General features: G+C 43.9%; 2 protein-coding genes across 2 annotated transcripts; both read left to right on the top strand.

Annotated features, from left to right (window-relative positions):
* Positions 1–591: 591 nt before the first annotated feature.
* Positions 592–3,944, top strand: LOC134179380 (tubulin alpha-1A chain-like). Its single transcript, XM_062646259.1, has 4 exons — positions 592–798; positions 939–1,161; positions 1,541–1,689; positions 2,774–3,944. Exons 1-4 carry the CDS (start codon positions 796–798, stop codon positions 3,752–3,754), a joined length of 1,356 nt encoding a protein of 451 aa, XP_062502243.1. The 5' UTR covers positions 592–795; the 3' UTR covers positions 3,755–3,944.
* Positions 3,945–4,688: 744 nt separating this feature from the next.
* Positions 4,689–12,095, top strand: LOC134179809 (tubulin alpha-1A chain-like). Its single transcript, XM_062646773.1, has 4 exons — positions 4,689–4,788; positions 4,874–5,096; positions 10,711–10,859; positions 10,925–12,095. Exons 1-4 carry the CDS (start codon positions 4,786–4,788, stop codon positions 11,903–11,905), a joined length of 1,356 nt encoding a protein of 451 aa, XP_062502757.1. The 5' UTR covers positions 4,689–4,785; the 3' UTR covers positions 11,906–12,095.
* Positions 12,096–13,053: the final 958 nt, after the last annotated feature.

The raw sequence follows: 13,053 nt of genomic DNA, 5'->3' as shown, positions 1-13,053 counted from the left end.
TGTGTGCGCGTGTGTGTGTGTGCGTGCGTGCGTGCGTGTGTGTGTACACAAATCTCAAATTTCTCCTCCCCATGACCACATTTCATGATAGGACCTACCTTAATTAAAAAATCGTTTCCGTGTCCGACCACACATGAGTCTAAGAACGATTCGTGCAAGTGACCAAACGGCGAAGAAAATGCTTCATGAAGTTCCGTTGCCCCATCCTTTTGTATTGTAGCTAGGCACTGTGGGTACGATAACCAAGAAACACCTTCAGGAGTTGAATGCCACCTATAGTCAACTATTCACACGTCCCATGCTTACAGTTTGATCAATCCTTTACTACACTGTGCTGCATCTAACACTGTTGATAGTCAATGTTTGCTGATATCGATTTCTATGTCAGTAAATACCATACCACTGTCGTTACAACGGAACTGAGTGCATACCTAGACTGTACATTTCAATTGTCTTGATCACGATCGCAAAACGACGACTTTAGGAAGTTTGCATGTTTCATGACAGCTAGGGTTTCAACAAATACGTGTTGTGGCTAGCTAGACGTAGCTAGCACTTGGCGTTTCAGTAGACGGTCTGAAAACTCCGTTGGACGTGTTACTCACGAACGCGAGGCACCTACGGACACCGTACAACTAGTTAGTGTTAATTAAAGTCAATAGTTTCAATGAAAGAGTGGCTCCCTAGGTAGTAGATCTCACTATATCCGGGTCTTAGAAAACGATTAGCGGTCGCCCGCGTGTCGACAGGTCTTCCTGAATTTGCTGTACTAAACTGTACGAACTTGCAACAACAATGGTAGGTCTAACAGGCGTCTAGCCAACGAACCAAAAAATTGACGCTAGTTCGTAGCTCTAGTGCATGAAGCAAGTGTTTCTAGAATTTTCTTTCTTTTGCGCTACTGTAGTAAACCTAGATTTTTGTTTGAAATTGTGTAGCGTGAGTGCATTTCAGTCCACATCGGTCAAGCTGGCGTTCAAATGGGCAACGCGTGCTGGGAACTCTACTGTCTCGAGCACGGAATTCAGCCGGACGGTCAAATGCCGTCAGACAAGACGATTGGCGGGGGTGACGACTCGTTCAATACTTTCTTCTCTGAAACGGGAGCTGGGAAACACGTTCCCAGGGCTGTTTTCGTCGATCTCGAGCCGACCGTTGTGGGTGAGTGTTTGAAATTCGGAAGTGAACCGGAAGTCGGTTATTAGTAGCGTTTCCGGTTGCGGAGCGTTTTAGTGGTAGAATTTGCAGTTGTGAGGTAGATGGCGGGTGACTTGTCAGGTGATGTGGAATGTTTCACACTTGGGGTGATAGGTTGTGTGGCATTTCTCAGCTATGATAGTGTTGGGGTTGTATGCAAGTTTAATGGTTCTGCCAGTGAAGAGAGTACACTAGAGAATGTTGTTTGCATGTTTGTATAGTAGAGAATGTTGTTTGGTATTTGCATCTAATCTGAGTAAGTAACATGAAAGCTGTGTTTGTTTTCTCATCTGGAATACAATCTATCAGTTGGGATTTTTGGGTGTGTGAATTTGTGTTGCAGATGAAGTTCGAACAGGAACGTATCGTCAACTCTTTCATCCTGAGCAGTTGATCTCTGGGAAGGAGGATGCAGCTAACAATTATGCTCGTGGTCACTACACTGTTGGCAAGGAGCTGATTGACATAGTGTTGGATAGGATTAGGAAATTGGTAAGTATCTTCAAGGGCTACTGCAGTTCAAAAATCAAAAATTATTTTTTTGAGTTAAATTGAAAGTGAAGAAATAAAATTAGATTTTTAGCATGCATTTTGAGAGAATGAGAGCAGTCGAAAGCTACTTCCGCAATACTATTTCCAGAATGGGGCGGTGTTAGCACACTGATCTCAGTGGAGGCACAGTAACACCATCATACCTACTACTTAGTATGGCAAGTGGTTCAGAAACAGCACGTTGGAACGATCTTGTCATTTTTGGATTCTTCGTTGAGCGAAGTGCTGGAGCACGCGGGAGAGCAATCTGTCAGTCTGTTGACATCGTCATCTGAAGATGCAACAGAAGACTTTGGATCTGTGGAACCCTATATGTTCGAGCCACTCGCTGACAGTTTATCTAATAATGAATTGCCCTCATTTGCCGATGTTGATGAACACGGTGAACGACCATCTAACACGTGCAGCAGCAGAAGCTGCCGACAGCTGTGGGATGTCTGTAGGTGTGATTACGGTTACTGCGAAATTATGCAAGTGTGTGTGTGTGTGTGTGTGTGTGTGTGTGTGTGTGTGTGTGTGTGTGTGTGTGTGTGTGTGTGTGTTGCCACGAAATCGCAAAACTGCGTTCTTCGAAGTGACAGCTGTAAACTCCATTTGCTCTTTGGGACCTTCCCGGCCGTCTCTTCTTCGTCGAACTTGTTTTTCCCAACTATTATGAAGCTGTTGGTTTTTTGAAAACCGAACTACGCTAAATCCAGACTGACTAGAGTTGTTGCAGCCTGCTGCAACACAACGCAGCAGCATACTCGAGTATCACAACAATGGATAGGGTGCCTCCAATGTCGTCAACGTGCTAATCCGTTCCATTCCGGAAATGGGAAAGCGGAAGTAACTTTCAAGTGCTCTCATTCTCTCAGTTTACATTCGCAAAATATCTAAATTTTATATTTTCTAAAGTACACATATGTAGATCTTTTAATTTAGCTCAAAAACTTTTTTTTTGATTTTGCACTGCAGTAGCCCTTTAATATTGTTACTGTCATATTTTTGGCCACTTCAATTACATGTATTGTGTTCTGTCTAGGCTGATCAATGCACTGGACTACAGGGTTTCCTTATTTTTCATTCATTTGGTGGTGGTACGGGCTCTGGTTTCACTTCTCTTCTCATGGAACGTCTCTCAGTTGACTATGGCAAGAAGTCCAAACTGGAGTTTGCCATTTATCCTGCTCCACAGATCAGTACAGCCGTGGTCGAGCCATACAACTCGATTTTAACAACTCACACGACTCTGGAACATTCTGACTGTGCATTCATGGTCGACAATGAAGCTATTTATGATATTTGTCGTCGTAATCTTGATATCGAACGACCCACCTACACTAATCTCAATCGGTTGATTGGACAGATTGTGTCATCTATTACTGCATCTCTGCGATTTGATGGAGCACTCAATGTTGATCTGACCGAGTTCCAGACCAATTTGGTTCCCTATCCTCGTATTCATTTTCCATTGGTCACCTATGCTCCAGTGATCTCGGCTGAGAAAGCATATCACGAGCAACTGAGTGTGGCAGAGATCACCAACTCTTGCTTTGAGCCTGCCAATCAGATGGTCAAATGTGATCCTCGTCATGGCAAGTACATGGCTTGCTGTCTGCTGTATCGTGGAGATGTGGTACCAAAAGACGTAAATGCAGCCATCGCTACGATCAAGACAAAGCGCACCATCCAGTTTGTGGACTGGTGTCCAACCGGATTCAAAGTCGGCATCAACTACCAGCCTCCTACTGTCGTTCCCGGTGGTGATCTAGCCAAAGTGCAGCGTGCCGTTTGCATGTTATCCAACACAACTGCCATTGCGGAAGCTTGGGCTCGTCTGGATCACAAATTTGATCTGATGTACGCCAAACGTGCCTTCGTTCACTGGTATGTGGGGGAAGGAATGGAAGAAGGAGAATTCTCTGAAGCTCGTGAAGATCTTGCAGCTTTAGAGAAAGATTATGAAGAAGTCGGCACTGATTCTGTTGATGAAGAGGGTGGAGAAGAAGGAGAAGAATACTAAGTTGTGTTGGTCTTGACATCTGCTTGGACAGTTACTGTTTCAGTTGCTTTGAATTTGCTAATTGAAAACATCTTGATTTATTGTGCTGTGTTGCATTAGTGTACGTAAATGCTATTGCAGTTAGAACACCAACAGCGTGAGTGGTCAGTTTTTAGGGCTTTGCGTCTCAATACTCAAATGTGTGTTGGAATCTCCTCTCTTGTATACATGCAGACTTGCTTGTATTGCCACTGTTGCTGTCATGATCATGCACTCACAATATCAGATTCTAATGTTGCCAATGTCTGATGATTGTCCTGTGTTTGATGAGGGAATTTTAAGCATGTAGCTATATTAGTATACGTGTGTAGACCAACTTGAACCTAATGGTTCTGATATGCTACTAATTGAGTGTTAGTAGCTATTGACAGTACAGTACAGTACAGACGTCTATCAGTTGTTCACTCATATCAGCTACGTGGCCATAGGTATTTCTATATTTTCACACTGGAAGATTCAAGAATAGCACAAACATATGTCATACTGTATTAGCATTCTGACTAATACAAAACAGCTCTAGGATCTAGTGTCTACTTCAAATCAGTGGAGATCAATAATTGCATAACAGGATTGTACTTCTAGCAAATACGTGTCTGGGACTACATTATTAGACTAGTAGCTAGGCTATTATTGGACTCATTTTTAGGACTAAATTAATATCTACATATATTGATAATTAATTAACAGAAGCAGTTCAGACCACCTGAGAGCTTGCATTAACCGCATTTGGCGTATACATATACATCATGTAGTAAGGTACACCACAGTACTATAAGTACACGTTACACATGTGTGCGTATCACGTGCACAGTACTGTACAACTTTCCGTGAGGTAACGCGCGCTGCTGACAACTTCCGGCACCATGCAAACGAGATACGGGAAATACGGGCTAGAGCCACTTGAATACGAGGCGCCGACCGTTGCAGTCGTTGTGTGCATCGTCTGTAGACTACTTTATTTCTCGTCTTGATTCATCCGAGAAGCAACAAAAATGGTAACAGATTCACATCGGCGGTTTCTACGAAGCCGCACGTGCCGCCTGTCGAATTCGTAGATTGTTGCTTGGTGTTATTTTGTAGCGTGAGTGCATCTCTGTTCATGTTGGTCAAGCTGGCGTTCAAATGGGCAACGCGTGCTGGGAACTCTACTGTCTCGAGCACGGAATTCAGCCGGACGGTCAAATGCCGTCGGACAAGACGATCGGCGGGGGAGACGACTCGTTCAACACTTTCTTCTCGGAAACGGGAGCTGGGAAACACGTTCCCAGGGCTGTCTTTGTCGACCTCGAGCCGACTGTTGTAGGTGAGAGTATCATGTTGATGTTGTCAAGCGCGTTGTTAGGTAATCAATGCCGGAAGTATTTAACCGGAAGTGGCGCTTTACTTTGGGAAATACCCACGGGTAGGAATAAGTGGGCATGCGTGGAGTTACCAAAGTAAAATACTTACTAAAATATGTAGCGTTAGGGTGGGGCAGCAACAATGGTGTGGCAAGTTCTTAGTAGACTGGGGTGACACTATGTCAAGGTTAATCTGATGGTAAATCCCGACACTTTTCCACTTACACTGAAGGTGATTGAGAATTTATCACCAGTTACTGGTGTTACATAATTACACAACAAGTTTCAGCTGTCAGTACTAATTGCCTAACTACCTGATCTTGGCTGGCATTTTATTTGGTGGGATTGGCGGATTTTCCAGGGACTGCCAATATATAATCCATCAATAATTTTGGCCATTGAGATATACACGGGTATGACATATCATATATATCTTGACCTCATCACCCATGTTCATCTGGCATTGATATTGGTGATAACAATGGCAACAGCATAGGAATCATGTGGATTCTGTTCTTCACGCTTACACAGCAATTCTTCATCCATAGTTGGATCCCAGAGATCACGAAGCCACGGAAATGTGATGACCATGGCCACAAATACAGCAAACTCCCCATGATGGCCACATGTCAAGTGGGTGGAGACTAGGGTCAACGCCTATATCAATTATCTAACAATGATGTCCAACCGACAAAATAAAATCTGCCAATATGCTTCTGTCAATTTCTTATACAGTATACGCTATTTACACAAGCACTTGTAAGTGGGCCACCCATGCTGGCTCGGTTTCTATGGTACGTGTAAACACGGGCCGAGCCTCGGTATTTCTCGCCGGGCCAGTGTGCACCAGCCCGGGCTGGCTCGGGTCAAGTACATCGTGTAAATGCATAGCATGTTGGAAAACGAGCTGCACATGCTCACTTGGTAGTCTCACTTAGCCAGACCCCTTTCCGCCACGTCATACTTCTGGGCGAAAATGGTACAAATAGCGTGAAGCAAGACGGAGACTGTGTCTTATCTAGCGACCAAGATGAGCAAGAAGTATAACTTTTGAACTCTGTTGCTGCATGCGCACAACAGCCGGCTGGCGGTAGTCCTATAATGTCTCGTATATGTTCTACACATTTCTCAATATGACTGTTGTAAAGCCATAGAGAAAAAATGCAAGCAGCTTGGCTATGTCCATTGCAAACGTCAGCTAATGCGTTCTATGTCAAGCTCAAGTAACTAACGCACGTTAGTGACACGCATTGACTTCCTTCTACAAAGCGTGTCATGTAAACGTGGGCTGGAATACTGGGCTGGCACTGGCTGGTTCGACCACATGACTAAGTTGTTGGAGCGAGGAGAACGTTTGGTATCTTCAGAGCACATCATGATGACGTGGGGCCCCCTTTGAGTCAATTATGTAAAGATATATTCTGACCCTACTGAGGTAAAAACATCATGTGAGGACTAACGTTACGTGAATAGAGTGCTGGCTGACAATGCCAACAGAGTGAGGTGTAGAAATCTAGAAGATAATAACCATGCATGTTTGCTGCAATCCCGAGTTAGCAGACTCTAGCAGTCAGGCGCAAAGTAAAGTTTTGTTGATCTAACCCTTTGATATGTCATGATGCGTGATGACCATTTGGCTGCTGCAAGATCCGTGTTGCACAACATGCTTAATCTCATTGAATTTATGTCTACACTAAGACTTCTCTCTCTGAAGAAGAACAACAGAGGTCAAGAATCTATGCCGTTTGATTCCACCAAGGCACGTCTGTGTACATTACGCACGTCTTCAAGCTATAACAAAATGGCTTCCAAGTAGCAGACGCCTTCGTTTGTCAACCGTGCTCAGCTGCTGTCACAAAAGCAACTTCATGACAAGTCCATGACAGAGCTATCCGTCATGCGAGTTAATTAATTTGCCTGCTTTTCACAACACTTGTGTAGATCACATGCATCAATTACGGGGCAAAATTGCTAGCGAAAGAGTGTGCATCTTTTAATTACATTACATAATCGAATCAAAAGGGGCCCTTACGTCATCATGACTGCTCAGAAGATACCAGGCATTCTCCAGCCTAGTCATGTGACGCGCAAGCACTGCACAGAGGAGCGAAGCGAACGCCTGGGGATGAGGTTATGGCTCGCTATATGTGCTTTTGTAAACGGGGTATTATACCCCATTTACAGCACTTGTACGGGTCAAGTACATCGTGTAAATGCATAGCGTGCTGGAATACCAGTCGTGCATGCTCATGTGTAGCCAGTAGTCTAATAGTCTAGGGTTGTTTTACCTAGTTTAATAATGAGATGGAAAGATACCATCCTTTGCATTATGCAAACATATTGTTTGTAAATGCCATGAGATCTCACAAACAAAGAAGAGACGTCTGCTGTGTTTGCGGCGATGTTTTGGCATGGTGGATGGCATGAAACGACGACTTTATGATTCTGTGGCAGAACGCTAGCTAGTGTAACTGCTCGACTAGCGAGACTACCGCTCGACCAGTTGTCAAAGGTGATGGTCTAGCGACGCTGCTGTGTATGTCCTGTCACCGCAAGCTTGCAATATCAAGGAACTGAAGCTGAAACTAAAACTGAGATGCGTCCATGCACCAGAGTCTTCATTCACAGCTCTAGCGTGCACTTAGTCGCCCAGGAGGATTTCACACGTGTGTAGTCACCGCTAGTCAGGGTTCTTGCTACAGCATGGCAGCGTGGTGCTGTGCCACTCTCCAGTAGGAGTGCACCACGCTTAGAAACGGTAGCTAGGAGTCCAAAGTCTTACAGCTAAAGAAGTTTGAAAATTCCATACTACTGAAACACGATATTAAAGGCGACAATAGCCACAAATCCTGGCTCTTGCAAAGTAACAAGGGATGATAGCCTCGCTCGAGATGTACAGTACGCACAAGTGTTGGTTGCAGTCCTGGATGAGTTGCCACTGATTCTAGTCCCGGATGCCCTTCCAGTGACCCGGAAAGCACACCCTTTGTCCGGGAAGTGTACACCTAGAATCTACTCTAGACTAGTCATGGCTTCATGCGAAGCAACAGCAGTGGTCCACGTCAATCAACGCCTGACTTGACTAGACAAAGTTTCTGTAGTTTGTCTACGAAACTTGCGCATGCGCAATCGATGAACATTGCTAGGAAGGGCTTACTGGCGATTGAAGTTGATTTCCTTGCAAGGGCACTTGAACGTATATTACACGCAATAGCTACAACAAAAAGTCTACCTCACTTGAGATCAGCTCCAGTGCGCATGTTTGTGCATTGTGGACCCGCCCATCCCGCCACGCTCCCAATAATCTCTAGCGAAAACTCTGGTTAGTGCACTTAGCATAACCAATTACTTCTAAACCAATCAGATTTACAACCGACATTCTGGTTCTAAGACGCTGATTGGATTAGAAGGCTATTTCCCAAATCCTTTAAAGTATCGCTCTGGTCCAGACCAGACGAGATACTGCATGCACCACCCTATCCGGGAGTTGTGATGGGAACTTCTGGTCATTCTGATGTCTGAGAGCATAGCGATTGTTTCCACGGTTCTGTTTCTACAGTAGCTGCATTGATAATAATTTGCTACCGAGTGAAATGTAAGAGTGTTTGGAACGCCACGCTCACAGCTAGGCTATTCATAGTCTAGACAGCAGTCCACCGCGTCTCATGATGATCGACTTGAGGGGAGGATTGAGTTCTCGATTGCTGCTTGCAACTTCCACTGTCAACTGCGCACGAAGAGAGTCCAGAATAAAGCCCTGTCCCACACTTGCAACTGGATCGCGATTCGATTGTGATCCAATCGCGATAGATCCAATCCCCACATCACGAGGTGGATGGATTGCGATCAGTTGAATTCAATTAGAAATAGTGGACGTTACCTCCACGTACACTACGTGTGTAGTCAGAACATCTAACCCTCCTCACTCGTCTTTGTTCTTGCTCACCATACGTTGCTGTATCAATGCTTTCCACGAACAAAGAACCCACACGTACACATCGGTCATCAGGCACGTGATACCAAAAATGAGGCAGAGGCATCGTTTTCAAAGTGCAGTGTGGACGCTTGTTAGCCCGATTGGATTGCAATCCATTGTGGTCTAGTTTGGACAGGGCTTAATACACACAATTTGTACGCATTCTATTGCCTTAGCTATTTCACGCGCACTCTATAACTAGAGATGCACGTACATGCAGACTAGAAGTTTTCTAGAACTCATGACAGAAAGTTACTTGGTGTGTTAGATCACAGTAGCATAACACAGACACATTGGATGAGTGAAATACTTCACAACAGACCAGTGAACATAGACATGGACGACATTCATATAAACCGGAAATAGATTTTATCGTCACAGTTGCGAAGTCAAATCTTGGGTCTGTGAGATTTGTCTAGCCTCTCAACAACTACTCCTCTATTCAGAACAGCACTTAATGGCCCAAGGGCCCCACGTATACAAAAGCAAAGGCATGATCAACCCACAGACCCGCGTGATGATGTAACTCAAGACACGTCAAGACTTGGGTAACTGTTCCAATCCTGTGGCTAGAGTAACACAAAACAACACCTCATATCGCAGACTCTTCGAATAGGATCATGCTTGCAGCAGACAGATCAGCTAAAATAATGACTGCACCCACTGCCGTAAAAGGCGTGTTCTTGGTTAATACGCATGTGAGAGAGCATGTCGTACCTCCTCTAGGTCCAGACTAGAGTTTGTGCGCTTTGCGTGCTCTCTGGTCTGGAAGTTCGAGGCTGTGAGCTTGCTAGCTAGCCACTAGAAATGAGTAAGAGTGAAAGTGCTGTATTTTATTTAGAGCAGGCAGAGTCGTGTGCTTTAAAAAGATCTTTTTCTACTTTAACCCTTCTGAGTCAAGAACTTGATGCATCTGGCCATATTTTTAGTGAATTAGACATGATGTTTTCTGTTTTGCAAGCATTTACTGATGCCACTGGATATGAAAAAGGAACCTACGCCAGTCTACCAGAGATATGTGTGCTAAGCAGTACCATGGGCGTTAACTTGTGTATGATCTACTTACAGACAATTTGGTTGCTTTGCCTTCGTCATTTTCTTAATTAGACGGCACCTTCTGTCCCACTAAAATTGCTGTATGTTTTAGTGTACTATGTACATCATGTGATCATGCTCTTGTCCAAGTGAGATAATTGAATTTCAAGTACCCACGTACCACATTGTTCCTTTTGTAACTTCCAAGAATGCAAAACGAATCCATGCCACAGCCAGAAGCTGCTAAAAGCGTTTGTGCACATAAGGCACCGTTCTGTGGCAATGGGACTCTGAGGTTATTTGTTTTATCTAGGCGTGGTCACACAAAGCTGTGGCTTTAATTAACTTGGGTGCAGTCTAATTTTTTACTCCCCATGTGTGAGAGTTTGTACTACTACCTGCAACCCAGTTTTGAAATGATAATTTTTAAGTTTAATGAGTTTTAATTGTGCTTCTAAAGTGTATTGTATTTCTTACAATACCATGCAAGACTTCTGTTGTTACTTACTCTAGAATTTGACTGAATTTCAGTGGAGTTGACTACGAATTTAACCATTTTTTTGCAGATGAAGTGCGAACAGGAACATACCGTCAACTCTTTCATCCTGAGCAGCTGATTACTGGGAAGGAGGATGCAGCCAACAATTATGCTCGTGGTCACTACACTGTTGGCAAGGAGCTGATTGACATAGTGTTGGATAGGATTCGGAAGTTGGTAAGTGTTTTGTGTTATTCCCATTTTAATGTTTAAGGGCATGTCTGAATTATAACGTTGTTTAGGCTGATCAATGCACTGGACTTCAAGGTTTCTTGATCTTTCATTCGTTTGGTGGTGGAACTGGCTCTGGTTTCACTTCTCTTCTTATGGAGCGTCTGTCTGTCGATTATGGCAAGAAGTCCAAACTGGAGTTTGCCATTTATCCTGCTCCACAGATCAGTACAGCCGTGGTTGAGCCATACAACTCGATTTTAACAACTCACACGACTCTGGAACATTCTGACTGTGCATTCATGGTCGACAATGAAGCTATTTATGATATTTGTCGTCGTAATCTTGATATTGAACGACCCACATACACTAATCTCAATCGGTTGATTGGACAGATTGTGTCATCTATTACTGCATCTCTACGATTTGATGGAGCACTCAATGTTGATCTGACCGAGTTTCAGACCAATTTGGTACCCTATCCTCGTATTCACTTTCCTTTGGCAACCTATGCTCCAGTGATCTCGGCCGAGAAAGCATATCACGAGCAACTGAGTGTGGCAGAGATCACCAACTCTTGCTTCGAGCCTGCCAATCAGATGGTCAAATGTGATCCTCGTCATGGCAAGTACATGGCTTGCTGTCTGCTGTATCGTGGAGACGTGGTACCGAAAGATGTGAATGCAGCCATCGCTACGATCAAGACAAAGCGCACCATCCAGTTTGTGGACTGGTGTCCAACCGGATTCAAAGTCGGCATCAACTATCAGCCTCCTACCGTCGTTCCCGGTGGAGATCTAGCCAAGGTGCAGCGTGCCGTCTGCATGTTATCCAACACGACTGCCATTGCGGAAGCTTGGGCTCGTCTGGATCACAAATTTGATCTGATGTATGCCAAACGTGCATTCGTTCACTGGTATGTGGGAGAAGGAATGGAAGAAGGAGAATTCTCTGAAGCTCGCGAAGATCTTGCAGCTTTAGAGAAAGATTATGAAGAAGTTGGCACTGATTCTGCTGAAGAAGAGGGTGGAGAAGAAGGAGACGAGTACTAGAAAGTGTCTACAAACTTCTTTCGTTGACTGAAATGAGATAGACTTGTTTGTGTTGTTGATGTTCTATGTGGAATGCAATTGCTTCTTAGTGTTTATGTTTGCTGCTTATTATGGCAATCTGACAATCCAAGTGCTTGTGATGAAACTGATGATTATCCTTTCAAAATTATAAAGATGCAATATTGTCCTACATTTGCGTTGCTCTTAACTTAATAATTGCTGACAAAGTTCAGTTTGCATTGTGCACAAAAATGTATTGCAGCATATGAATGCAAAACATCAAAACATTTGCAAATTATAATTAATCAAATAATTTCTCACTACTATAATATATATATATATATATATATATATATATATATATATATATATATATATATATATAAAGTATTTAGCAAAGACGTCTGTTTTTTATAACAAACTATGAAACGTTTTGTCCATTGGTTAGGCTAACTTAGACTTCGAGCACAAACCTGTACTGTCTGTGTGTAGGCTACAATACGTTTGCATGCGAATTGTTCCATATGGCCGTATTAGTTCACTAGAAGAGGACAGAGACTGAGGAGATCAAAAGTTAGCCTCGAACTTCCAGACCAGAGTGCGCGCGAAACGCGAGAACCGTTGTTTCCTCATACACGGGTAACATACGTTGCATTGGTGCAGAGATTCCTAGTGCATTATGTATAGTTTCACCTCGTGATTCATAAACTGCTGGGTCTGGTGAGTCTGGTCGTCTAGTCTAGAGGGTCACTTCACGATCATCGTCATTACGTAACTTTTAGCCCGTGAGTCATAACTGCGCTAGCTGTAAAAACTTCCTGGGTCTAGGGTCTACGGACCGCTAGAGGAGGGTCAACTCTTACACCAATACATGTACAACGTAAGTCACCTTGATTTGAACGCGCGCACAGCATTCGCATTCCGCGCTAGCTTGCCATCTGAATCTCAGGCTCTTACCCTTGTGTGATGGAAGGACTGATCTCCTCAGTCTCTAGTGAACTACATGATCTGCTAGGTATACACTCTACAGAACAATCTTGAATGCGCATGCAAACGTTTGACGTCTCAGCTTCACAGCGTGTCGAGTGACATAATAGCTAGCGATCACCCGAGGCAGGCGCATGCTATGTGTGCTAAAGAGCTAAGAG

The sequence above is a fragment of the Corticium candelabrum genome, chromosome 5 (genome assembly GCF_963422355.1).
Source record: "Corticium candelabrum chromosome 5, ooCorCand1.1, whole genome shotgun sequence".
NCBI classification, from domain to species: Eukaryota; Metazoa; Porifera; class Homoscleromorpha; order Homosclerophorida; family Plakinidae; genus Corticium; species Corticium candelabrum.
Note: the sequence above shows the minus strand (reverse complement) of the source record. Positions and strands in the feature narration are given on the sequence as shown.